Source organism: Bactrocera dorsalis, chromosome 5, assembly GCF_023373825.1.
Source record: "Bactrocera dorsalis isolate Fly_Bdor chromosome 5, ASM2337382v1, whole genome shotgun sequence".
Classification (NCBI taxonomy): Eukaryota; Metazoa; Arthropoda; class Insecta; order Diptera; family Tephritidae; genus Bactrocera; species Bactrocera dorsalis.
This window is the reverse complement of record NC_064307.1, coordinates 28,715,768-28,743,230: the sequence shown is the minus strand read 5'-3', so window position 1 is coordinate 28,743,230 and position 27,463 is coordinate 28,715,768. Positions and strand designations below refer to the sequence as shown.

General features: G+C 35.0%; 5 protein-coding genes across 7 annotated transcripts in view; 3 read left to right on the top strand and 2 right to left on the bottom strand.

The window, feature by feature from the left end:
- LOC105225021 (GTPase-activating protein) overlaps nucleotides 1-6,042 on the top strand; it is a 36,916-nt gene extending 30,874 nt beyond the window's left edge. For both annotated transcript variants that reach the window (XM_011203322.4, XM_049456989.1), the window contains exon 6: nucleotides 2,104-6,042. In XM_011203322.4, the coding sequence (XP_011201624.2) occupies nucleotides 2,104-2,841 (738 nt within the window). In that variant the 3' untranslated portion in view covers nucleotides 2,842-6,042. The remainder of the gene's footprint in view (nucleotides 1-2,103) is intronic.
- Nucleotides 6,043-7,404: 1,362 nt separating this feature from the next.
- On the top strand, nucleotides 7,405-11,003 carry LOC105225022 (myotubularin-related protein 9). The gene is made up of 8 exons (XM_011203323.4): nucleotides 7,405-8,093; nucleotides 8,382-8,632; nucleotides 8,707-8,980; nucleotides 9,282-9,528; nucleotides 9,586-9,814; nucleotides 9,877-10,289; nucleotides 10,359-10,456; nucleotides 10,522-11,003. Exons 1-8 carry the CDS (start codon nucleotides 7,947-7,949, stop codon nucleotides 10,588-10,590), a joined length of 1,728 nt encoding a protein of 575 aa, XP_011201625.2. The 5' UTR covers nucleotides 7,405-7,946; the 3' UTR covers nucleotides 10,591-11,003.
- An 862-nt stretch (nucleotides 11,004-11,865) lies between these two features.
- LOC105225023 (protein Pixie) lies at nucleotides 11,866-14,866 on the bottom strand. The gene is made up of 7 exons (XM_011203324.4): nucleotides 14,757-14,866; nucleotides 14,191-14,404; nucleotides 13,523-14,133; nucleotides 13,266-13,461; nucleotides 12,685-13,205; nucleotides 12,387-12,621; nucleotides 11,866-12,306 (listed from the first exon to the last, which is right to left on the bottom strand). Exons 2-7 carry the CDS (start codon nucleotides 14,401-14,403, stop codon nucleotides 12,247-12,249), a joined length of 1,836 nt encoding a protein of 611 aa, XP_011201626.1. The 5' UTR covers nucleotide 14,404; nucleotides 14,757-14,866; the 3' UTR covers nucleotides 11,866-12,246.
- A 277-nt stretch (nucleotides 14,867-15,143) lies between these two features.
- LOC105225024 (signal recognition particle subunit SRP68) lies at nucleotides 15,144-17,630 on the top strand. Its single transcript, XM_011203325.4, has 4 exons — nucleotides 15,144-15,329; nucleotides 15,454-15,803; nucleotides 15,861-16,523; nucleotides 16,594-17,630. Exons 1-4 carry the CDS (start codon nucleotides 15,233-15,235, stop codon nucleotides 17,287-17,289), a joined length of 1,806 nt encoding a protein of 601 aa, XP_011201627.2. The 5' UTR covers nucleotides 15,144-15,232; the 3' UTR covers nucleotides 17,290-17,630.
- Nucleotides 17,631-17,652: 22 nt separating this feature from the next.
- On the bottom strand, nucleotides 17,653-23,941 carry LOC105225025 (hypothetical protein). 2 transcript variants are annotated; one of them, XM_049459138.1, is made up of 4 exons: nucleotides 22,907-23,941; nucleotides 18,756-19,045; nucleotides 18,293-18,682; nucleotides 17,653-18,219 (listed from the first exon to the last, which is right to left on the bottom strand). In XM_049459138.1, exons 1-4 carry the CDS (start codon nucleotides 23,124-23,126, stop codon nucleotides 17,788-17,790), a joined length of 1,332 nt encoding a protein of 443 aa, XP_049315095.1. In that variant the 5' UTR covers nucleotides 23,127-23,941; the 3' UTR covers nucleotides 17,653-17,787. The 2 variants fall into 2 exon arrangements, with proteins under 2 accessions (XP_049315095.1, XP_011201628.2); XM_011203326.4 differs by having other exon boundaries at nucleotides 22,931-23,918.
- Nucleotides 23,942-27,463: the final 3,522 nt, after the last annotated feature.

Below are 27,463 nucleotides of genomic sequence, written 5' to 3'. Positions count from 1 at the left end.
TTCTGCATATTGATAGACCTAAGGGAAATGTACAATTATGCAGCAATGCGTACGCTGCAATAAAAATAAAAATTTCCGCGCAAAATTGTTTGCGCAAACTCGCATTTTCTTTGAATACCCACGATTTCACCTATTTTTAACGCTCGAACACTGCCGCCCCATCCATTCATTTAGCAAGTTTTTACTTTTCTTCGAACGAAATGAAGATTTACATAAAGTCTTTGCTGTAATTAAAAATGTGCATTGTTTCGCGTGTTTCCCACACATTTGTTATCTTTCTTGTGTGGCAAGCGCACATAATTTCTGTGCCGTTTAAACATACCTAGATAATGTAGGTATAGCTACAAATATATGTACATGCATACATGAGCATCAATATAAAGTACAAATAAGAGAAAAAATATATTATTAACATAATTGCAACGCCCACAGTAAAGTAGCTCACCACTTCAACACACACAAACAAACCTATGTACGCTCACATTTATAGACATACTAAATATGTATATATGACCGTAAATGTTATCTATTTCAACTTGGTCTTCTGCAAAAGCCTACGCCGGCACACTGAAGACGCTATATTCATAGTGAAATCATCGCTTGGCAACGGGCGTTAGTTTTGAAGGCGAATTATGTTGCACATTGTGTTATTGTGTTAATCAGTAGTGTGTAAAGTATACAATATGTATATATGGACAATGCACTTTTAATCATATCTTGGTACACTTGGATAGAATTGTTTTTGCAATAGTTATTGCAACAATAAAAAAACGCAACATAATGAGCATCGCGTTTCACACGAAACAAATTCAATAGTGTTTTTACAGTTTACACTGCTATTGTAGAGAAGTTGTAAAAAATGTAATAATAGTACGCTCAAGTTGTTTGCTAGAGCATACGATATTTATATGCCATCTCGTGTGTTTTCCCCCCAATGCTCTCATGTTAGATGTCATCATGTATATATTTCCATACTTGCCACACGCTGGCTTCCGCGCCAACGCCACTTTCCCTATACAACTTTCGTTGAATAATTTTTATATATTTATGTACATTTGCTTAATAGAGACTAAAAGTGTAAATAAAAAGAAATTTTTTTAGAAAATTAACAAAATTATTTGTTTCTTAGGATCTGAAAGTTTGTTGTCGTTCTAACCATCAAAAAATCAAATTTTAAAATATCCATACATACAATAATTATCAAATATATGTATATAATTTTTATGTTCTATATGTTATGTTGTACTATATACAAAGGTATGAAATATATAGATTATATTAGATAAGTAAATGAGGATTGCACCGGGACCTAAGGTCTATTGTGGCCTCTCCTAAGTCACGACTATTCACCTAGCCCCGGCAATTTGATAGATTCGAATATACTGCTAGGTGCTATTGAGGCTGAGCAGCACCTTTATGATGTGGGGACCATACGCAAAAAAATATTTAGGTCCTACCATTTTTGTGGGTGCTGCGGAGTAGGCAAGCTCATCAGCCAATTCATTCCGGATGAAATATTTTGCGTTGCAAAAATCTCTCTAACTCAAACTTTCGTTTTAAAGTCCATTAATAGTATTAAAAATTTTATTAATTTAAAATAAAGGTATATTTTTTTTAATATATAGTAACACTCTAATTAATAGAATTGGATTAACCAGCAATAAACACACAATTATAATTTGTCAACAGCTTTTGTCATACCCACGGTTGCAATTAAGCGTATTCATGCAAATGCTCAGGCGTTTGCAACGTGTAAATTATGACACTACAGAAATTAATCGTTTTATCTTGCTGCAATATACTTGTCCCAGTGCGCCGGTTCACAACAATTTGTGTGCACATTATTAGCTTTTGTTTAAATTGTTGCCACATCTAGTTGTAAAATAATTAACTAATGATGTCTGAACATCCTAAAGCATTACTTATACATATGTATGTGTGTATTATAATTATTTTTGTGTAAGGGACTCACAGATACTTTTTCTTATGGGTAGCTGGAACTTTACAAATATGTCTACAAAAAAAATATTGATATATGGAATTTTTCTTTTATGGATCAATTTTTATTTAACTCAAGTAATATATTAAATATTTTCCTTGCAGATCATACGTAAAGAGCGTTCGCTTATTATCCAGGCAACAAATTGTGTGGAGGAGCGTGAATGGGTCGATTTGTTGCACAAGATCTGCCTTACCAATTCCATCCGCATGCAGTATTTCCATCCGTCCGCCTTTGTGAACGGCATATATAGTTGTTGTTCGCGTTCGGACGAGAACGCGCCCGGCTGTCGCACTGTCTCCGCCGAAGCGATCAATTACTTTCAAATGGATCTTGTCACCTCACTCGATCCTGCGCTTGATCTACAACGCATACACACGTTAATTATGTCACATATGACACAATTGGTGGCACCGCTTGATCCCATTGCCTTTCATCATTTGCAGCAGGGCCACAATCCACTTGCGCCCACCGCTTTGGCATTGCAACAACAATCGCCAGCCGCTTATGTGGAATTTAAAAACACAATCGAACAACTGCGCAAAGTGGCATACGCCATCGATCGCGATCATCGCAACTACAAAGCTGGCATAGCGCGTGAGCTGAAGTACGGTAGTCGACAAGCGCCAATTGGTGATGACAACTATTTGCATATGATGCATGCGGCCGGTCACTTCAATTTACAACAACATCAGCAGCAGCAGCATCAACAACAACAACAACACCAGCAGCACCAACAACAAGTCGTATTGCACACACAGCAGCCAGAGCAGCAGCAGCAACAACCGCAAGTTTTGCCACAAATGCAACACGTGCGCGCATATCCGTACCAGCTAAAATAGCTGATGCAATGGAAAATGTGGCGCGTTGCACCGACTTTTCAGTGTTAGTAAATAGGAGTATGTAGTTTTAATATACCTATGAGTAGTAGAAGATAGACAAGAAGCGCTTCGCTTGGGACGTTATGTACCTAAACACTTGAAAAGCAATAGGTACTTACTTACCAAACAAATTTATTTATGTAAAATGGCAGCTATAAGTGGGCATGACGCTCATTTCTTTTTTTTACCTATGAAACTCAATTCGTAATGCGTCTGATAATCGTTATAGTGTGCTGATTTGGACAGAAGCCCACAAAGGTGTGCTGTTACAAGTTATAGCGTATAACTTAACCACTTCCCAGAAATGTAACATAAATATCAAGCAACCAATACTACAAGCAAAAGTTCAAATTCTGTATAAAAAATTATGTTCTAAATATTTTTATTATATATATATATACATATTTACGTAAATCTATTTAACAAATACTTACTTTGTACGAATTATTATTAATATACTAAAATATTCGCATTCGTATACGCATGCGTATGTACGTGTGAGACTATTTATTTTATACAACGCTATTATATAAATATATACTTACTTATTATTACATAATTGTATACAAATTTTAAGTGAAATTAGGCAAGAGTATGCAACTACAAGCGTTAGTTCTAAATTAAACGCTTTGTAGTCTGTTTGTAGATATACTTATATATATAGAAATATTTACATAAGCTTGTACTACTTATACGAGTACGTAGTATATAACTGGATTTATTTATAAACTTAAATTAGAAACTCTGGCTTAACATACACTTTGCACCTCAATTCACAGAGGTCAGCAGTGCATAGTTGAAACAGATAAGAAATGAACTCCAATTTACTGCATTATATGCAATGCTCCAAGCTAAAAAAAAAAATAAAATTTGTTCTGAAAAAAGGCTTTTGTATAGTAACTGTTGAACTAGGAGAAATCGATAACTGTAATGTAACAATTAGTAACTGAAATTATACAAATCCTTTATACAAGCGTGTAGGGAAATTGTATAACAGACCAGAATTAATTAATTATAAACTAACTTAATGAAGTTAAAGAAAGAACAGCACTAAACACTGCAACAACTCAACACATAAGATTCTGCAAATAAGCTTTACTTTTCAGTGTTTATTTTCAAAAAAAAATGAAGGTTAAATGTTGAACGAATTTTTATACAACGCTGTTATACTAGAATTCGAATTATAAAGAATGTATTGTAAATTAATTGTAACTTTATTATTAAAGAAATTTGTTATTTATTTCCAACGTTTCTAAATTATTACTTACTTCATTATTTAATGTTACTTGTTTCAAATATGAACAGTATATGTTAACACCATGAATTATCATAAATTGTTATTGGCCAGCATAAACGTTTCCATTATATACTGTATATACATATATTTTATACAGAGACATTTAGTTATATGTTTAAAGACTGAATGGTTGCAAGTGTCAATGCACATTATAAAAAAATAAAAAAAAATGTGAATGCTTATTTGCAGAAAGTAATCCGTATGTGGAATAGCAACAGGTTTCTATAACTTTTTCGCACATTTCATATTTCACTTAATTTTTAATACTAAATCCTACATCCAAACAAGCTCATTTCATTTACATACATATTTTCAACGAAAAAAAATCAACACCTACATATAATTTATTTTGTCGCTTACTTGCATTTGAAATTAAACTCCAGTTAACTTGTTGCTGTTCGTTGTACTTCCAATGAAAAATAATACGTAGCTTCGCGTAAATTTTCTTCACTTTATTAAGGTCCTTTGAAAAACACTGTCTTCCCATTTGTGTCTTCGCATCGTAATTTTTTTATTTTCCATACAACGATTTTTTTTGTGCTTTTACCGTTTTCATTCGTACTAAAGCATTCCATTCATGCTGCATACTTCCGTTTTCGTGGAATACAAACTTACATACATAATTGAAGAGTTAAATATATGCATATTCAATTGTAAATTTTAATTTCGCTTAATTATTTTTAAGATTGTATATATATTAATGCGAAACCTACACAGTAAAAATCATCAATGTCGCATTTACTATTAACATTGACAACGATTACATACACACACAAACATACATGCATACGAATATTGCATAATTAGTGTAAGGAAAGAGCGCCATAAATTAGCGTTTATAACATATAATTGTATTTAAATGAATACTTAAGCATTTCTCGATTAATCACTTGTTCGTTTCATGAAAAAACTTTTAGCATTAAGTTACTCGTTTATTATTTAATTATTTGAATTAGTTAATTTTTGTCTAATTACTTTCAGTTCATGTAAATTATTACCGAATTAGCAAGTTTTGCTTTTTACTATTACAATTATAATTATAATTAAATATCCATTATTATTATTATTATATTATTGAAGCAACGTTTTGTATTAATTTAAAATATGTTTAAGTTTGTAATCGGTACAAAATTTTTTTTATTAAAGAAACTTCCAACTTGGCATTTATGACTAGTAAGAACGAAAACACATTTTGTTTTATTTTCAACATAAATCATTACTAAGACTATTAAAGTGCATTTGGCTTACATCCCCAGGCCTTACTTTATATACAAATTACTTATTTTGAGAAATGAGCTATTTTTTCTCAATTCTTTATGTAATAGACTCATTGTGATTCCATCTTATATGAAAAAATACGCCAGTTATATAAGGTTGTTTTAGTGGAAAACGTGCTTCTGCTTACAAAAATATTTTTTAATACATAATGCCAAATACTCTTTTTTATGTTTTTTTATGGTTGTTTTACTATCTATTCGTATTAGTTACCACTCTAAAGCACACATTTTTATTGGCTGGCTGGTTTGAAAAATGTATTTTTGAATCACACCTAACAGCAACCTTATATAATTGCATCATGAATACACTAAACATTTCGTAAAATGTAAATTAAAAACCCATATACCTACATACCTAGTATAGACATATAAAAAAGCAATTTCTGAGTGGTAATCGTTATAGACAATTAGAAAAAGTCTACATGGGCTCTAGTAGTTTTTACAAGTAAGCCTCCCTTTACAAAAAAATAATGCATAGCAAAAAATTAGTGAAAATTTGCAAAACAATCGATACAAAATGCAAACTATTTCTTAAACTAGCTGCAAGAAATTAGATTTATTGGAGAAAATAAATGCATAAAATGTGTATGCACTGTCTATTTGTTAAAACGTTCAAAGGTGAGTTACAGTTTTGTTGTTTTCAGTGTAAATAAGACATACAAGATATTCACCACAGAAGCGCAGTGAAAGCCAATTTACTTTCTTAAGTGGAAGAGAGCCGAGATTACCACTAAATGTTATTATAACAGCTTATAACTACTTACACAGTTACTTATCGGTTTGTTAATCTCTATAAACTGCATAAACTTATTTCCGTAACCCCTTCTAAGATGGAGGAGATTGCCGTTTGCTTCTGACAGGAGGGCATATCGATAGCTGTCGACCAAGAAACCAAGTAAACAGTGGTTCAGATCTACTGAGTTGTGTAGTTTCAACATTTTACCCAATGGAGCTGGCGGAACATATACAAATAGACTATTCGTCATTCTGCACCATGAATGCCCAGAACTATGGACCCCTAAATATAGCACATCGCTCGATATTAACCTCGGTAGTGGTGGTCTGAATATTTGTATAACCTGACGACCTATGCTAATTCATCATACACCAGAGACGTTATTTCTGTTTTAGTACGAAACCTTACTAAAGTTCGATCCCTGTAGTCCCTGCGATAGGAATCTCAGTTTGGATATTTAACAACTGATAGAACAACATTAAGAGACGAAATGGGTAAAGCACCTAATGCCCTCAATCAAAAATCAACCATCGTATGAGAGGACCAACCTATTTTTGTAGCGGCAGAACTCTGCCGAGTTGACAATCCTTGGCCGGATAAAAATCCGGGTCCGTTCCGGTTACAGAGACCCGACTGTCGTGGGAACAGAATTCTGGCGCAACAACAACAACAACAGGACAAATCTATTAACATTGAACTTCAATATAAAGTTTGTAAAGGGCCAAAAAAGGGAAGCACATCTATTTTAAATTCCAGCTGTTCGAAAACCATCGAAACCGGACTAGAAATTTTCAAGCGCCTTGATCGATAGGACGATGAGAGATTTGTTAAAGAAACTCAGATGGATAAAACCGGGACAATATTTGTTTTGCCGCTTTGTTGGGTATACAGAATTCCAAATATCAATACATAAATTCATCTCCTTACAAACCTTAAAATTAATTGGACTTTAGTTGTTAATATTAAGGTTAACGGCATACGAATACCCATACGCACTCCAGCGCATTAAAATAGTAAAAATCCAGAAATGCTTCAAAATAAAGAAATATAAATTTCCCGATTAAGTTCATACTGTAGATAAAAATATTTCAAACGTAACGCACTTTATAATAAATTTGGTTCAGTGATGTGCTGAGCTTAAAGCTTTTTAAATCTACCAGTAAACGTCAAACGTCAAGCTTTTGTCAAAGAAAATTGTTTTCGACTTTTGCCTTTGACAAAACAAAAGAAAACTGCCAGACATATTCAGTTCGCTCGTCGATTCTTATCATATTTTCTCTGAAAATGATTGTGTAAATCGGACAAAATATGGCTTGAAATTATTTATAAAAACGAAACATTACTATGTGTCTTATGCTGTAGAGCTGTTTAATTATTATTTTACAAACGACAGTAGCGGAAAAGTGAGCAAAAAAAGTTGACAAAAACAAAAAACAATATCAACAATGTGTCCAGTGTCATCCGCCCCCACAAAAAGTAAATGAGTGACTTGTACACAAAAAGAAGGCAAAGGCAAATTCATCGGTGCGATAGATTTGTTCTATCAATTGAGCCTGCCATTGCATTGCACCGTAATACCCCATTTTCGCGTGCTCTGCTGTGATAATGGAAATGTGAAAAGCTAATTGAATCAGTATCTGAAAATAATAGCATTTGCAATACACACTCACATATACAGTTGCAAACCAAAGTGCAGCGCTATATAGTGCCAGTGACCTGGAAAACGTAACAACATAAACTTGACAATCGCATAAATATGGAGTTTGCCGATCTCATAAAAACGCCAAAACTGGACGGTGTATTCTTACACGACCACCTGCATGCAACAGTTGAGGGAACGCTCTGTATCACCGGCCATCATCTGTTGTTGAGCGCCAGACAGGAGAATAGCCAAGAGTTATGGGTAAGTGAATGGTCAATATACATATGTAGACACACAAGATCGTTGAGCATGCATTGACGTGGAAACATGATGGGAGTGTGTCAATTTGTTGCTATGTTCTTAACACCATTTCGTTCTTGTACCTAACATATTTAATTAGTTCAGTCAGGCGTATTGTTTGCTTTAAAATTAGCATATACCATGTCAACATATTTGACTGAGCAAAGCAAACGTGCTAACATACTGTCTGTATATTATACATACTATACATGTATGTATATTTATATTTATTCCTTTTTTCATTCACAGTTACTGCACAAAAATATCGACTGTGTGGAGAAAAAACCATTTATGGTGCAAAACATGGTGATGGGCGGCATCATAACACTGAAGTGCAAAGATTTACGCATCATTTCACTAGAGATTAAATATGCTAAGGAATATTTTAATGTAGCAGCGTCGTTGGAGGCACTCAGTTCGTTACACAATCCTGAACTCGAATATCCTTTTTTCTATCGACCAATGTATACCATACTTGAGGATGGATTCACTATGTTCCGGTAAATACAAAAAATTAAAATATTTCATGACTTTCTTTTCATATATATAAGTATATATCTTTTGGTCTGTATAGCCCCGAACTAGAATTTGCGAAACTAATTTCCGGTGCTGCCAGCAATCTACACAATGGTAATGAAAATTGTGGTGTCGGCGGTGGGGCGGTAACTGGTGCTGTTGGGGGTTGTGAATGGCGTATCACCACAGTCAATAAGGATTTTAGTGTGTGTCCAACGTATGGTACTGCGCTTATTGTGCCTAAATCTATTACGGACGAACAAATTGTGCAATCAGCTGCATTCAGAGATGGCGGTCGATTTCCGGTGCTCAGCTATCGGCATGAAAATGGGGTGAGTGTATAAAAATCACAGTAATTATTGATGCGAGTAAACAAGAAAACATTCTCCATCTCAGCTCCACAGTTTATCGTCAACGTTTGTATATAAAGTTGCCTATGAACACATAACATTGACTTAATTAAAATAATCTACGTAATATTTCTTAATGAATGTAATTGAAGAGAAATAATATTTGTGTTGTGCCTTCATATATATTTTATGTACAATGGATTGACGATTTAGTCTACTGTTTTCAAACCGCTAACCGATAAAAAATGTTTATTCATTTACTTTTATTTGTCCGCCTTTGTAGGCTACGCTAATGCGCAGCTCACAGCCCGTCTCCATACAAGGTATTAAACGTTGTCGTGCTGACGAAGCGATACTGAACGTTGTGCTGGGACGCAGTAAAAAGGGGTTTATCGTTGACACTTGGGGAAAGGGTAAATCAAACACCGAAACCGATCAACATTACTCACAGTGGAAGAAAGTGAATCGGGCTATTGGCAATGTGTCGGCGCCTTCAGCAATTTTGGATAGTTACACCAAACTTATTGAAGGTATTAGCACATTTTCAAAGCTGCTGTCTGTATTTGATATAATTTATTTTATTACAGCATGCAATGATATTACATGTTCTGCGGACAAATGGTTGTCACGCCTGGAAGCAAGCGGCTGGTTAAGTCTCGTACTGAATTCACTGAATGCTGCCTGTGTAGTTGCACAATGCCTCGATCAGGAAGGCAGCCCGGTGCTGGTGCATGGTTCTAAAGGTTTGGACTCCACACTAATTGTAACGTCACTGGTGCAGATAATACTTAATCCTGATTGCCGCACAGTACGCGGGTAATGCCTAACATTTTACTAACTGAAATTTCTCTCATACACACTTATTTTTCTTTAATTAGCATACAAGCTTTAATTGAACGGGAATGGATACAGGCCGGTCACCCTTTTGCATCACGGCATCGCTATGGCTGTTATACGCCCGCACAGAATCGGCCGAAAAACTCTGGTGCCTCCTTTGTGTTATTTCTCGATTGTATATATCAGCTATATACACAATTCCCCTGCAGTTTCGAATTTAGCTTGCAAATGCTAATTTTACTTTATGAGCACAGTTATTTCTCGCAATATGGTACATTTTTGTGTGATTCCGAACGCGAACGACATGAGTTGGGCGTGCATACGCGCACCACTAGTTTGTGGTCTTACCTAAACCGACCCGATGTGCTGAAAAATGTGCTAAATCCATTATACGAACCAAATTCGAGTGTAATTTGGCCAAGCGTGGCACCGATCTCATTGGAATTGTGGAGCGGTAATGCTACCAAATGCACTAAAAGTTACTTACAAATATTTATAAATTCTTTACTACCGTAAATTCCAGAGCTCTATCTGCGTTGGACAATCGAACAGAAAAATAGCACCAAAACTATGCAACAAATACAAGAACTGGTCACACAGGAAAAGGAATTACGTGCGAAAGTAAGATCGTAATTACTTTTCGAGTATGTTTATAATTTTAAAAAAATTTTCGTAACTATTGGCAGGCAATACGGTTGCGCAAGCAAGCTTCAGATCTGAGCAATGAAATGGAGGATCTTATGATATCCGATTGATCAGCGCAACCGCGGGAAACCAAAAATACTGCAACCGCCACAAAAGCTTGTGGTCATCACCAGTTAACATAGAGCAAGTGAACATTTACAATGCTAAATAAGGAAAGATAAACTAGTTTTTGAAATATGCAGTTCAAATTTTTAACTTTGCTCTCTAAGTGTCTCTCTAAAAATATACTATGGTAATGCGAATAGTCTTCAGGCACTGCATCGCGTCACAGCGGTGTGTACACTTGAAAATTGAGTCAATTTTTGGCGCATTTTTATTGTAACTTAATATAAGTTAATACTTAAGCTAATAATAAATGAAAATCAAAAATTTAATTCCGTTTTGGAAGAGTATTGAAAGAGAACAATAAAAGTATGTTGGTTTAACATAAATGTACATACATACATATGTACATCAGCGAGTATATTTAATAAGCGCCAATTTATTTTGAAAACGTTGAAACAATGTGAAAAAGACAGACGCACTGAACTAATTCAAAACTTTGAAAAGTGGCAGACATACGATTTTTAGCATTTTATTAATATTTATTTAAACTAAAGTTAACCATTGCGATAGTAATCCAATAAACGAAGAAGTCATAAAAGTAAATAAGATGACATTTGAAAAAATAAGAAAACTATAGTAAATTTCTGTGACTAAGCTCTATTTTGATCTCTTGCATTGAGTCGCTAAAATTTCTTAAAAAAAGAGAAATTATTTGATATTTTGTTTATCGAATTACTAAAAAATCAAATTCTTTGACGTTTCGTTTATCGAATTACTACTGCGCTTCAATTATAAATAAAAAATCAAACTTCATACTTTTTATGATTTTTGGGTAAGGCCAACAATCTCAAATGTTTGCCTTCTATTTAAAATGTAACGGAAACTACAAATTTCTGCAAATATCTACAACTATGAAAATGAAGATAGAGCTTTTGTAGCTTTTTTGCAATAACTATATGCAAGCGTATTTATATTTACTGTGATGGAAGAAAAAGCAGAAAGAGTGCGCGATAGAATATTATTTCAAAAGTATTACAAGCTTGCTTATTCAAGTCTATTATTACGCGAAGTGTTTTATAAGAAAGCAAAAATACCACTTAGATAGTCCTGAAGTCTCAATAAAAGTTTTAATGTAATTTAATAGCATGTAGACTGAGGTTGTTGTTTTCGAATCAATTTAATGCGCTGCCTTTTTGTAAAACGCAGCTTCTTAACAAATTCCACCCTGGGAACTCCAAAACAAATTTCTACAAAAAAAACTTATTTAAATGGCAACACAATTTCATTTACGCATCTTGTCGGCTCTTGGTTCGCTCTTGTAAACAATTTATTTTCTATTACAAATGTTTGCTTGATTCTACTATGGTTGAAAAATTGTACAAAATCGTTTTTAACACAAAATTCTGCAATGCTTTAAGATTGTAGTTAACATTACAAGACAAAATTGGGATCAAGCAAAAAAAACATTACAAAAATAGAAATCAGCACTTAATATAAACCAACCTTTGGTTGGGTTGAGCTATGTTTGTTTTTTTTTTTTGCTATTTTTTGTAAAGATTACAAAACTTGATTGCATAAAAATATTTATGTCTAAATAATATAAGTTTCCGAGTGCAAATGCGACGTTCTCCCATTGGATAGTATTCATAAAATATATCCGTTTAATTACCGGCATCATCCTCCAGGAAGAAGAATTGACCGGAACGTTTTTGTTCGGTATCCTGCATGTGAAAAATATAGATATCAGTTTATGAATACAAATGCATAAGCTTGTGGGTGCATTTGAAAATAATTGGTGTACCTTTACAGAGTTGTTTTTGTTAATGCGTGGCCTGAAGTTGTTGGGATCGCGACGGAAAGTAATACCTAAGAGTTCCAGGAATCTATTCATGCCATTCAACAAAGATTGCGGTGAGAAAGCAGTAGTTTTCACTGAGGGTTGACCTTCGAGCACAATAACGCGATCCGCCAGGTAAGTAGCCATGATGAAATCGTGCTCTACCACGAAGCCCGTACGTTTCGCATGCAGAATGAATCTATGAAAATATACAATAAAAATTAACCAAAAGTAACATAAAAAATAAATATTTTTTATTTACCTCTTAATGACCTTAGCCGCTACTAAACGCTGTTCAGAGTCTAAATAGGCGGACGGTTCATCGATCAGATATACATCAGCGGGTTTTCCCAGACACAAAACTAAAGCAACACGTTGCAATTCACCACCAGACAAATTCTGCACTTCTTGATCCATGATTTCCTCGATTTTCATAGGTTTCATAACGTCCGCAATAAATTGAGGATGCACGTATGCGTCACGAATTTTATCGTGCAACAAGTGACGCACCAAATTTTGGAACTTTGGTGAAATTTTCTGTGGCTTGTACGAAATATTCAAGACTGGCAAATCGACCTCTTCATCTGGCTGTAAATTACCAGCCAACATTCTAATAAATGTGGTCTTGCCGGTACCGTTTTCTCCCAATAGCACAAGAATCTCTGAATCACTGAAATGACCTTGCTCCACGGTCAGTTCAAATTTACCCAATGTCTTCTTCATTGCAGGGTATACATAGTGGTTCATACGTTTAATTTCCTCCTCTGTAGCCGATTCAGATACCTAAAAATTAACATGTATTTTTAAGTCTATTTATTATTACCACAAATTAAAGCCCATTACCTTAAAAGTTAACGATTCAGTGCGGAAACGCATGTTCTCGGTGGGCACAAATCCGTCCAGGAAAATGTTAATGCCTTCACGCACGGAGAAAGGCATAGTAACCACACCATAAACACCGGGTACACCGTAGAGACAGCAAATGAAATCAGAGAGGTAATCCAGGACTGATAAATCGTGCTCCACCACAATAATGAACCTGCAATAAGTATTTTACATTATTATAGGCAATTAAAAAATGTATAACTGTTTTATAATACTTTGTTGGGTGCAATAAATGTCTGATTGTTAAAGCAGCGTTTAGACGTTGTTTGACATCCAAATAAGATGAAGGTTCATCAAACATGAAAATATCGCCATCCTGGATGCACACCATAGCAATGGCAAAGCGTTGCAGTTCTCCTCCTGATAACTGTGCTATATCACGGTCTCGTATATGCAGCAAATCCAGCATTTCACAAATTTCATGCTGATTTTTGCGCTCATCTTTTTTATCGAGTAATTCCGCGACTGCACCGCGAACCGCTTTAGGTATCTGATCGACATACTGCGGTTTCACCAGCGCTTTTAAATTGTCTTCTAATATTTTAGTGAAATAATTTTGCAATTCTGAACCACGGAAATACGCCAGAATTTCAGTCCAGTCTGGTGGATCACCGTATTTTCCCAGATTAGGTTTTTGTTTGCCTGCAAGTATCTTTAAAGCAGTCGATTTACCAATACCGTTTTGACCAACCAATCCGAGCACTTCACCAGGTCGTGGGATTGGCAGACGATGGAGTTTGAAGGAATTCTTGCCGTAGCGATGAGTGGTATGCTTCTCCAAATTGCTGGGTATATTAATTATAGTTATGGCCTCAAATGGACATTTCTATAACAAATAAAAATTGTGATAAACGTTGCAAAACTTAGTAATAAATAATTTTACCTTAACACAAATACCGCAACCGATGCAAAGTTCTTCTGAAAGAGACGCTATCTTGGATGTAGGCGTGACTTCAATGCAAAGCTTTCCCATACGCACTACAGGACATGATTTCTTGCACTCCTGACGGCAACGCTTGGGTTTGCATTTATCATCGCTAACTATAGCAATACGCGTTTGTTTATCTGTTTCCTCGTGCTCTTTCCTACGCGACATGCTAAAAAAATGAGAAATATGCAATAATTATAAGACTTTTTAAAGTGGAAACGTGTTTTCTTTTTGTTATAAATGCACATTGACAACGAAGCAATCTACTCTCACTACTTTTGCCCTTCCCCGCACCAGCTATATGAACAACTATTCATACACGCGTATTTACAAGTCAGCCTGGTTGGCATTGCATTTGCTATAGACAGACAATCATGGTCAACTAAGGCACTCAAAATATAACCTCAATTTACTTTAATCTAAATGAATCAAAAATTTTTCATATAACCCACACACAAATTCTCTTATTCTTAATTTAATAAATAATCTTAAATATTTTCTAAATTATTTAAGTGCAATACCTCAAAGATTAAAAAAATTACTAAACACGGCGAACTAAACACCTCGCCAAGAAAATTTCAAAAGGGAATGTCAAAACGCAAACGTCATTAAAGAGAACTGCCTTACCTACATATTTTGATTGATAGCAGCATAGATTATACTCTGTTGATATCAGGGTAGTTTTAAATAAACCAATATATTAAAAAAATGTAGAAATTACGAACAAACTTATTGTTTTCTCTGCATTGATGTTAAAAAACAAAGATTTCATTGTAATACGTTTTTCTAATACTCTTTTGAATTACGTTCGAAGTTTGCGTAATAAATTAAAAAAAAATGGACTCCACACAAAGCTTCCCTATGTGAAATATTTGTTTAAGGTGGTGTCAAAAATCGATGACGTTTTGACATTTGACATTACAGTTCGTAGTTGTATTTCGTTTTTTACCATTCGAACCAAAATTAACACGTCTTAATATTGTTATTATAATTAAAAATGGTCGAAGAAACCCCTGTAGCTGAAAATGTTGAGAAAACTGAAGTGGAGCAGGCTCCTCCGCCACCGGAACCCACCAAAATATTCACTGTAGAAAGTAAGATGTGAAAACTGCATTCATTCAGGCACTACACTTAACCTAGAAATGCAAAATGCATTTTAATTCTTGCCAATACTTTCTCTCATTTGTTGTGTAAAATATATACGTTTTCGTATTGTAGTTCTACATATGGTGAAAGATGCTCAACAACAACATGGTTTAAGGCATGGTGACTATCAACGCTACCGTGGTTATTGCACTCGTCGTATTCGCCGTCTCAGGAAAACCTTAAAGTACCCTCAGGGCGACAAGCGTCACTTCAAACGGAAAGATGTGACCTTAGCTCATCTGACTGGAAAACGAGCAGACGAACGCTTCATACATATTCCATTGATAAGCGCCGAACGTGCATGGTCGTATGCAATGCAGCTAAAACAAGAAGCCAACACGGAGCCCAGAAAGCGTTTCCATTTGATTAACAAACTTCGTAGGGCATGTTTCTATGCTTTACAATTACAAGAGCTTTGTAATGTAAGTTTATTTTTGTATTTACTTCAAACATTTTTTCATATATAATTTTTCTTAAAGTCTGAAGCATTTGATGCGCGCACTAAGCTGGAATGTGAAGCTTATGTTGCTTGGATGCATGGTACCCTACACTTTGAATTGCAATTGTGGGGTTCTGCCTTAGAGCATTTGAAACGAGCTCAAGTAGTCTACGAAAATCTTGCCAAGGCCTTACCTGAGGATGAACAAGAATTGTACCGTGCTAAAGTGAACGAATTCACGCCAAATCTTCGTTATTGTGCTTATAATATTGGTGGTGGTGGTGGCACCAATAAAATTGATGATTTACTTGAATTGCGTGCACAAGGATTGTTGGAAAATCTGGATCTTTTGGTTAGTCAAACAAAAATGGAGAGTAGCGAAGGCTTGCAAACCATTGAATGGCGCAGTCGCAAGGTTACTGTACGTCCAGAGAAAGTTCGTCTCTTTTTGCTCAGTATACAAGAAGTCGATAAGTCGTTAGAGAAGACTACTAAAGTAGACTCAAAAATCGAATTAATTGAACGTATTTTGATGGATTGCAAAGATGCCATACAAGCAGTTAAAGAAGAAATCAAACAAGATCCGAAGTTGCGCTCGCTAACCACAGGTCAGACTGTGACCGGGGTACAATATTTACTGGCATATTTATCATACATACGGCACAGTCGCACTTTGCAAAGAAATCTCTGTCTTGTAGAGCAGGTAAGAATTACAAACAGCTAATTTAAAAAATAATTGTCAAATTTCACCTCTTGTATTTTATTGTATCTAGGCGAAATCTAACTTCGATGATCCAAATCAGAAGTCACAAGTTGTTGGCGAAGGCAAGCGGGTACGCCCACAGGATCTTGCACGTTTATACGAAATTATTTTGCAAAACGTCTCTGAAATGTTACAAATCCAAGGGATGGAAGACGACGCTGCCTACAAAGACGAAATGGAAAATTTGGCCCTGACATTTAAAGCATTCCGTTGTTATTACATCGCACTAACTCTAATTGATATGAAAAAGTGGAAAGAAGCGGTTGCTCTTTACGAACGTTCTTCGAAATATGCTAACGAATCACTGAGCGGAAAAGTCAGTGATGAATTCAAATTAACTGATGAATTGAAGAAACTTGTCTCGACCATTGACGGTTGCAAATTTTCTGCGCACGCATACAGTGTGCTAGAAAATGATACCTCAGAGGATTCGGTTTCCACTTCCAAGTCTCAAAAATCCACAAAACCATTATACGAGCGGTTGTCACAATACAAGGAAGACCAGTCTTTGCACACTAAAACGCCAAATGTGTTCAAGATGACACCCGAAATGGAGGCAATACCATGCAAACCACTCTTCTTCGATTTAGCGATTGGCCATATTGAACTACCATCGCTGGATGATAAGTTGCAGTCGCCAGGCAACAAAGGTGCATCGATTTCCGGTTTTGTTAAGGGATTTTTGGGCTGGGGTGGAAAGAAATGAGGTGCCTGCGGGGTAACAACATTTAATAATGCTACGAACATCATTAACCATCTATTTAGTTAATTACAAAAATGAATGCAATATTTCATGCTTGTCCAAGCTGTTAGTGAAATTGCAATCAGAAGAGAATTTCAGAACAAACTTATAATTGGGAAATGCATTTTGTGTATGCTGAAACAAGCTAATTGGACATTAATTTCGAGTGCCGGTAATTGTTTTTTTATAAATTGTTTTTTATTTTATTTTTTGATTCTTTTTCGGAATCAATCAAACCATAAACTTTTTTAAAGTGGATTGTGAAATAAAACATTGGTTCTTATATATACACAGTATATTTAAAATATATGTATTTTAGTCATTTTGATTATCGTTTTCAGAACCAAAGAGCAAATAACGCTAATCACATACCTTTGTCAGCTACTTAAAGTATACAATTTTTGCTAAATTTAACTAAATGCATATACATATGTATGTAGGTATACGCATGTGTGCCTCGAACTATTTTTCTAACCAAGTACCAAAGTAGCCGTTTTGATGAAACTCCAGCGCTAGGTCTTTTATTCTGGAATGATACTCGTCGGTTAATTTTTGTGTAACCTTTATTTCGTTGGCATTTGGTACGGATTCACTGATGGCATCTAAATTTGGTATATTATTTGGATCAAATGTAACTGCAGGCAATACCCACATGGATACTGCTAAACCGTACAGAGCATGTGCAGTAAATTCTTTAGTAATATTTTCCAATGAAAAGGTCTCTCGTATTGACTCTAATTGCTCACGAGAAACTAACAGTTGTTCCAAGCGATTGTGCAGAGCGCTACGGTAGGTTTCTAACAAACGATTCGTATGCGCATCACGAAGTTCGCGTTTTGTGCTGGTGAACATAAAGTGAAGGATATCGAAAATGAACGAAGTATAACGCATTGCCTGCAAATAAACAGAAAAATATGTAAATAAGTATTGCAATAAGCATATCCACAAAATGGTAACAACGTTTCACCTGTAGATCGAAGAATTTAACCGCTTTCGGTGCTTTGCATGCGTTGTCATCCTCCATGTTGGATTTAAACATGATGTTGTTGACATACAAATCACCATGACACATTACACTAACACAATCGCTGGCATTTTTTATACTATACATAATTTTCTGATACAATTCAGCTTTTAGTTGCTCTATCATACAAATGGAATCGGAAAGGCTGCCATCAACGTTCGATTCACGCAAACTCTTCAATGATTCCTCTATTGAGGACGTGAGCAAATTGCCGTAAAAACTTTCCGCCTCCTCACAATAAACAATTTCATTAACTTTGCCATATCGCTCACGAAAATTGCTGTCGTCCAAATGCTTAGCCGCTATAGATGTAGCATGTAACTTAGCGAGTTCCTATAATGAAAGTGGAAGAAGTATTTTTTTTCAATTTTGTTAAGTTACTTTTCTAAGCGTGTTTAAATCTTGCCTTCATCACTATTTCACAATGATAAAGATCGAACGGTAACAAACGATTTGGCATGCGATAGCCGAGCTGCTTCAGGTCCTCCAACGCTATCAGCTCGCCTTTCTTATCCGTGCCGGCATAATAGCATTGTGGAAATACTGTGTCTCCATTGATGAAATATTTTTCTAGGGCTGGTATCACATGAGTATAGGCGTTTATTTCATTGTAAAATGCTTCATCACAGCGAAACAGAAGGCGGCGCGATTGACTTAAAATTTGTCTTTTGACTATGAAACTAAAACACTGTGCACCTGAAAGAAGATTTTTATATTTAAAGGATATCTTAAGTAATGTAAAACAATTAGAAATTATTAAAAAGTTGCAATTTGATGAAAATAAAATTCTTAAATGACTAACTTAAGAAACACTGCTTTTAGAGAATCAATATGTATGTATGCACGCTTGGAAGGCTTAGGCACAATATTTTGATTTGTGGATGAAATTTTACATTACAAATTTCCGCTACTGAGGATAAGCGCTTATTAGTTCTCGGCATAAAATACTGAACCCATAAAGTTTTTGGTCGTTTCAACTAATTATCCGTTATTAAACAAGTTTTAAATCGATTATTCAAAAATATTAGTCTACCTGTATATGAAGACAACGTGCACACCGATGCACAGCTGATTTTTGTTTACATGTTTTCCAGAAATAAAAATAAAACAGCGGTGAAACGAATGATGTGTATAAATTCTATAAAAGTAGTACATCCATACATACATATGTATATGTATGTATATGTATATGCACGTAAATATAAAACAAATAAAATTGCTATGTTTACGTGAATGACCTTCGTGAGCGAGATTAGAAAACAAATTGGAGAGTATTCGTATAAGAAAGAGATGTGATGAGTGTGCTTTGAAAGCGAGCAGATTCTTCTGTTTGCATTAAGCGGATTCTACGATGGGGGCGGTTGAGTGTAGTTCTAATGCTTTCATTTCGATTTACATGAGTGTGCGAGCGAGGTATTTGCGTTAGCGCAGACAAAAAGCGACTTGACGTTGCGCAAGGTCATTGCGAAAAATGCAAATTGACGTTGTCTAGAAACAATATACATAAATACATACATATGTGCATACATATGTATATGATTTTATAAAAAAATATTTCATTCATTACGTAGGTGAAAATAAATATTCATGAATTGATTATAATTAATAAGGATTTCAACAATATTTAGTACCAAACCATAATATTGGGAATGTACACGGTTAATATCCGATTCTAGACATTTTGACAATATATTAAAATGCTGGTAAGATTTTTATATAATAGTTTTAAAAATAGCTATGATATGTACATTACGCCTATAAGGGCGTGGGGCTCCGCTCGATCACTTTTTAAAAGTGTTGAGATTAGTGAGGTCCGTCTGTGATCACTGTACCAAATTTTGGTTCAGCTTTGGGATCTGTTATTTAGGTCTTGCCACCTTCTTTGTTTCAACAAACGGGATATTGTGGACTTGACATTGGTTGATCTTTCCAATCTGCAATTCCAATATCCTCAGAGTCTTATGGAAAATGTGTACCAAATTTCATCAAGATTTTTCCATTTTTGAATTTTCACTCAAACAACCGATCGCTGATCCAAACTATTTACAACACATACTTATGTATGAGCGAAGTTGCGAGAGCAAAAAAGAAGAAATGTAAGGAAAATATAATTTACAACAAAATCGTTTCTTTTTAGACTTTCTAGCGGCCATTATCAGAAGCCACGATGGTGGCTACTCTGACTACACAGAATTTCATTCCGATAAATATGAATAATATGAAATAATCATACAAGTAATATAATTTTTTATTAATTCGGAATGGTTGCAAAATAGGCAAGTGAAGGCAGTCTGATTTAATGCAACGATAATATATTATATAATTATGATTAAGTGTGCATTATAGTGCAATTAAAAACTATATTTTTATTATGGCTTGCAAATACTGGCGCTTATCTTTACATAAATTCTTAGAAAAATGCCTGATTAGAAAGAATTTATAATGTCGTCAGTTCGTTTCAACTATTTTATTGAAGTTTGTAAAATTTAGTCAAGATAAAGTTGATTTCATAATGAACCCGGTGGAAACAACACGTGATGCTGGAAATAATATAAATCCTTTAACTTAGCTTATGTCGAAGGTTTAGCGTGTAGTAGTAGAAATATATTAAGCTTATTTATTTTTTTATTGTGTATCTAACCATCCTGCGACAGCTAATTAGAGACAGTTTTTAAAAAAATTAAAATTCGTTAAGGTGTAGATTTTTCTCAATAATATTATTGATTTCCGGTAAGGGTGTGTTTCAAAGTTGTGGATTAAAATATATTAAAATGTATTATTGGAGTTTTTTTAATGAGGAAACGCTGCAGCTGTACACTAGATTTTTGACTTTCGTCGGTCTGGAAAGATGTGCGAAGAAATTTCAAATAAGGCCAAATGCTCAAAAAAATTGTTTTGAATGTCCTTAAGCATATACAGAATTTTAAAACTATTTTCAATATTGCACGCAAAGAAAAAACTCAAAAAACTTCATCAGAAATATACCGCAGAACTACTACTGTCTTACGAGGAGACCCAAAAAGAGAGTTCCACTGACATTCTACGTGAAATTCAAGAAGAATATAATGTCCAAATATCCAAGGGAACAATTGCCCGGCGTTTGGTCGAATCTGGACTTCACGGCAGGGCAGCACGCAGGAACCCACTTCTGACTAAAATTCGTAGAAACGACGCGTAGACTTTGCCAACACTTATTGATGTAAAACAACAAATCAAAGGAGGTACTATGTCGTTTGGAATGACGTAAAAGAAATAATCACTTAAGACCTGATGGTCGAAGGTAATTCAAAAATTTTATCCTCGTAGTTGAGCATGGTAGCGGATCAATCATGGTGTGGGGATGTTTTGTATACAATAGTGTTAGTTCACTCCATAAGATTAATGGAGTTTTAAACGAGAAGCAATACGTCGACATCCTAAAAAATGTCATGCTGCCATAGGCTGAGGAAAATTTTCCTGTTATAAGGAAGATAACAATTCAAAGCATAAGTCTAAGTTGGCAAAGTTTTCGTAAGTAAATTCTACCGGTCATCATTCCCTTTTGAAAGTTTATAGATATTTTTGTAAATAACTTACTGACATGTAAAATAATATCTTTTCTGCTTTAATGGGATGAATTGAAGATTGTTAAGAGCCTTGTTTTCGGCCTGTAAGACTTGTAGCTAACATTTGCTTCTGGCTTACTTCACTTCTAGGGAAATTCATTAAGGAGTTACAGGTGTCTACGGGTTTCAAAATATTAAATTTTTAAATTCTAGAACACCTCTAGAATATTTTCCTAATTTTTCAAGTTCATCCAAGTAATAGTTTCGAATACACAGCCTTGAAAACTTATGCGCTCAAAGCTAGCTAGGCTAAATGCGCTGCCTTAATACGAGTTTTCTTCGAAAATGTGTGTTTAGAAGTCGGTTGGCCAGATTTCTCGAGAACTACTAAACTGACCTTCATGAAATTTTACACAGGTCTTTGAGATACAATTCTTAAATATCTATACGAAAGCATTTCTTTCGATTACAACTATATAAAAAAATGTCGCCAAATTGTTAATTTTTTTGTAGAAATATTTGCTAAAAATCCAATATTCAGTTTTTTTCCTTCTTTCAAGTTATAAGTTAAGGTTCTACCTGAAACCCGTATATTTTTAATTTAGATTATCCTTTAAGGCGTTATCCGCATCTTTTTTCCGAGGGGTCACCGAAAATGCTGTGGCCGAGTTTAATATATGTATGTATGTATATACAATTTTTTCAAAAATTTCAGAATTTCTTTGTTAATAGTATATGTTTATAACAATAAAAAATTCTAATAAAATATTTCATTTTTTATATGAGAAAAAATTTGTTGAAAAAAGGCTGTTTTTACCCGAGGAAACCCATGTAACCCCTTAAATGCTTTTGGGCAACTTTATAATATTATTAATACAAAATTTGTTTGCTTCAGATGACTTAACTAAAAATCATACATTTGGTTTTCTAAGAACGCTGTACTGATAGATAGTTTCATTAAATCAAATTCACTACTATTTGAGTCATAACTGCACACTTGGCATGTCCTTACATACAAAAAGAGCATTTATATCACCTTTGCGTTCCGTCACGCCGCCATCAAATTCATGCGTGCTCACTTCTATACGTTTAACTACCGACATGTAATTGTCGCCCAGACCACTGCCAGCCGAGCAGCGCCAATATTTAACTTCAAAGGGAATCACTTTTCTTAAAGGCACATAGTTGCACAAAGTTTCCACGTCCTCACCGTATTCATCGACTTCGCTCATTTTCACACGCACGTTTGTACATAAATTTCGCCGGAAGTTCAACGCAGGAGTAGTTTATTGAAAGTCGAACCGTTACAAAAGACGCACAACACGTTCTTTGGTTTTCCACCAACTGTCAGTGTGGAAATCGAATTGCTCCACAGCTTTTACTGCCGTTAAAAAGGTGATAAGTCGTTGATTTCCGCAAAGCGCAGCGGAATACACAAACACATGAACACGCATACACATATGGACGCATTCACGCGAATTGCTGCAGTTTTCAAAATCAAGCTGAGCTCATAGTTTTCATGGCAACTTAATTGCAAAATAAAAAAAACAACAACAACAAAAGCAAAAAAATCACAAAAACTATGAGAAAATTCGTGTGACGATTTTCACTCATTTACGGCGCAATCGAAATATGCACATACATACATATGTACATATGGCAAGTGCGTTCTTCATCACCGGTATTCACATGTGTTGGCATGTGCCAAACTACGCGTGCCACCGTTACTTTCGGTAGTAACCCGGTGACATAATTTTTCGCTGCACTTGGGTTTACCAACAACAACTCATTTAAATTTTTTATTTAATTATGCTGTGACACAACTAAAACAACAAACGCTGCACTTATTCGTGACGGTGTAAATTCAACGGTAAAGCAGAAATGAAATGCACTAAAAATCTATAAACATTCTGTTTGAGCCAAACGCCGAGTGAGAACTAAATTCTCAAGCGCCGGATGCATGTGCGGCAAACTCGTGCAATGATGCCGTTGCAAGCGCTGCATTAGCCAATAACTGTAAGTGCTAACATGTATGCGTGCGTATGCGTGGCCGTGTGTGTGTGGACGCTGCGGCGACGCCGCTACTGCCGGGAAGGCAACTGCCTTGGCGCTAGTCTAAGTGCGACCGGTTCATATTTATTTTGCTTTGCACTTTTCGAATGCATTTTTCTGCCTCATCTCTCGTTCTTTCATCGCAACAAAAATTAACACAGTACAATATGGCAAGCAAGAAACAAAAACAAAAACATGAGCAAAACAACTAATGAATAGTTGGGGTATGCGCTCATGTGTTTAGCAAAGCCGGCTACTTAGCAGCATAGGCACGACCAGAAGTGAGCCCAAAACAAATGTCAACTAGTTGCAATTGCACATTAAAGCTCAAGGACAACATGACGTATGAGCAATTTTGATGATTTGCCAATGTCACTGCTCAAGTGCATATTCTCGTGTACATAATTGTGTGTGTGTGTGTGTGTGTTTGTAGCCAGTCAGCTGTACATGTGGGCATGCCATAAAGTAACACTATTTAACAAATATTATACTTTTTATACTGTTGCAACCTGTTGCTACAGAGTATAATAGTTTTCTTCATCTAACGGTTGTATGTATCACCTAAAACTAAGCGAGATGGACATAGGGTTATATATAAATATATGATCAGGATGCCGAGAAAAGTTGAAATCCGGGTGATTGTCTGTCTGTCCGTTCGTGTAAGCTGTATCTTGAAGTAAAAGTATATTGTTCAAACGGGATATACATACTTGAACATATTCCTTGGTAAAAAAGTAGGGCGGAGTTCGTAAGCACTAAAATAACATGTAGAACTAATGTTACTAAGTTGGTACAGGAGATTGCAGTGGCTAGGACCACCTGTGGGTTGAAAATTAAAAAAAAGAATTGGGCGTGGCCCAATCTCAAGCAGGTTTAATGTACATACCACTTAAGCTACAATAGCGAAATTTCCTCAGACAAGATCTTTTAAGCACCCCTATCGACACTGGAAAAATGGTTGAAATCGGAAGATAATTCGCCCAATTCACATATAACGTTTTTGTTAAAAACTACTAAAATTGCGATAAATCTAGAACTAAATAAGACAGAGACATAAAATTTTATACCCGAGATGCCCACCGCCCACTTTTAGATAAAATCACATATCTTGGGACCCAACCGGCCGATTTCGACATTTCATATTTCACGAACTCGGACTACCACCCTACTAAACCTACTTCTCATGGCGGATAATTTTAAAATCCACTTGATCAAAAAGCAATTGATATAACAGGATAAAACTTTGTGCTAATAATTACTTTAAAGTATGCTACCACATGACCGAAAATTGACCAAATCCATCAAAAACTGTTCAAGTCCTTAATTACCGGAAATGTGAACTCCAGTATAGATAGTTGACTTTTGACTGAAAATAACGATCACAGTATGAGATATACAATTAAGAGTCAGAGATTTCTCTGCTGATAATAGTATCTCTATGGTTTAAAAATGCATACCTAATACAAAGATTTTCGAACTTCCGGGTGACTACATACCGCGTATATCGGCCAATATATAAATTATCCCAATGAAAATGAGAGTGCATATTTTACTCATAACAGTGCATATTTATGCCTAAAATAAAGAAAATTGGGCGAAAACTTGATCTAGGCCCATATAAATAAATATCAGGATTTTCGAACATCCGGCTGACTTTACTCTATATGATTGGTAATTGTATGTAAGATACATTAATGAAACACAGAGAACATTTTTTAGTATGTGGCATGTTAATAGTATGTGGGATTGTCAAAAATATATAAAATCGGGTCAATACCATCTCTAACTTCCATATGTTCCTGAAGAAAGTTGTTCCTGCAAATTGCAAGAGTATAAAATGTTCGGTTACGCTCGAACTTTTAGCCCTTTCTTACTTGTTTATTTTAAATAATGTTTTGTGGGCGTTTTGTTACAATTGAATTAAATGAAGACCAAAAAAGTGAACGAAGTAACAACAGTCTCATCAACCACTCTACGCATGAACATATATGTTACCATTTGTTGTTTTCAAAAATGAAAACCAACACGAACGGAGCATTTTATGATGATATTTTAGCTAATTCAAGCAGCAGTGATCGAGATGATGATCAACATTTCTATAAGTGATATAAAAAATGTGTGCATGCGCCGGTTGATGTTTCGAAATAAAATCTAATGGCATTTTTTGGATAAATACTAACTTTTAAAAATAATATAATGTGCTTTCTATACTCGATATCCAAAATTTCGGTTTTGGCGTACTTGTGTATACCCACCAGATACCGAAATGTTTGAATTAGTTTTCAATCTAGAAAAAGGCTAACCTTGTTGAGGGCGAACAGTTCACTAGAGCTTAATTTTTTTGTGCATTACACTCTTCTCAGATTTCATTGGGAATTAAATTTTTACTGCCATGATATTTATCACATTTTTAATAGCTCAGTGACATAAGCTTTACTTACAAGTATAAAATATTAAGAGTGGGCGTGGTTATGAAAAGCTAGAGTAATGTATACATATTTATTTATTATTTGTTGGAGAGATGCGCTTAAAAGGGTATGACGCTGAAGCTATCCATTCTATCATTACAACTCAATTTAACCCTGATTATATTAGATATTATAGGATTAGCCAAATATTTACTATTTTTTATAAAATATATTGAAAATAGGGCACTACAAAAGTAGAACGATAGGGACATCAAAGGCCAACACATTTTTTCACGCACTTTTGACATTTATTTTCAGTAAGATTTGCCATTTCATCAAGGAAAGATATACCATCCAACAACGAGTCGAAATTATTAAAATTTTCTACCGATATTCGGAGTTAGTGGCCTCAACTTTTAGAGCGGGTTTTTCAATAAGAGATCGGGATATCAATGAAATTTTTTTTCCTGTGAAAGCACATTCCTACGTACTCCATGAGTCATCATGAGTCATCATTGCATCTATAAGGTTTGGTGCGGTATATTGGCCGGCGGCGTCATTGAGCCGTTTTTCTTGCATATGATCAAGACCGGCACGTTACTGTGAATGGGAATTGTTACCGTTCAATGATAAGCGAATAATTTTGACCCGAATTGGATGATATGGACTAGGCCAATATGTGGTTCCAACAGGGCGGCGCCACAAGCCACTCAGCGAATGTCAAAAGCGATTAATTGAAAACCAAGTTTGGTGAACGTGTTATCTCACGAAATGGCCCAGTCAATTGACCGCCGTTCAATCATGCGATTTGACGCCGTTAGACTATTTCCTGTGGGGTGTATTGAAAAGCCCTTTATATAAAAACTATACAGTTTGTAATATATAATATGATTTTATTCTCATACACGAAATTTCTTCGCATGTTATAAAAAACAAAAATGTTCAAATAGTTTTCTATAAGAAATCTTATAATAATAAAAATAGTCGTAACCTCAAAATAATTATAATAATCCAACCACGCTCAGCTAGCTTATAACAGAAAAAAATAATTTTATATTCTTTATTTATTGTCTCAACGGAATTAGTTACAGAAATAAATTAATAAACTT

Coding starts and splice junctions, on each gene's coding strand:
- LOC105225025 (XM_049459138.1), bottom strand. CDS start 23,126: ATGAGCGAAGTCGATGAATACGGTGAGGACGTGGAAACTTTGTGCAAC. Junction 18,683..18,755: donor ATTGTGAAATAGTGATGAAG/GCAAGATTTAAA, acceptor CTTTCATTATAG/GAACTCGCTAAGTTACATGC. Junction 18,220..18,292: donor TTAAATTCTTCGATCTACAG/GTGAAACGTTGT, acceptor GTTTATTTGCAG/GCAATGCGTTATACTTCGTT.
- LOC105225024 (XM_011203325.4), top strand. CDS start 15,233: ATGGTCGAAGAAACCCCTGTAGCTGAAAATGTTGAGAAAACTGAAGTG. Junction 15,330..15,453: donor CAAAATATTCACTGTAGAAA/GTAAGATGTGAA, acceptor TTCGTATTGTAG/TTCTACATATGGTGAAAGAT. Junction 15,804..15,860: donor AATTACAAGAGCTTTGTAAT/GTAAGTTTATTT, acceptor TTTTTCTTAAAG/TCTGAAGCATTTGATGCGCG.
- LOC105225022 (XM_011203323.4), top strand. CDS start 7,947: ATGGAGTTTGCCGATCTCATAAAAACGCCAAAACTGGACGGTGTATTC. Junction 9,815..9,876: donor GATTGCCGCACAGTACGCGG/GTAATGCCTAAC, acceptor TTCTTTAATTAG/CATACAAGCTTTAATTGAAC. Junction 10,290..10,358: donor CTCATTGGAATTGTGGAGCG/GTAATGCTACCA, acceptor CGTAAATTCCAG/AGCTCTATCTGCGTTGGACA.
- LOC105225023 (XM_011203324.4), bottom strand. CDS start 14,403: ATGTCGCGTAGGAAAGAGCACGAGGAAACAGATAAACAAACGCGTATT. Junction 13,462..13,522: donor CATTTATTGCACCCAACAAA/GTATTATAAAAC, acceptor TACTTATTGCAG/GTTCATTATTGTGGTGGAGC. Junction 12,307..12,386: donor ACAAAAACAACTCTGTAAAG/GTACACCAATTA, acceptor TTTCACATGCAG/GATACCGAACAAAAACGTTC.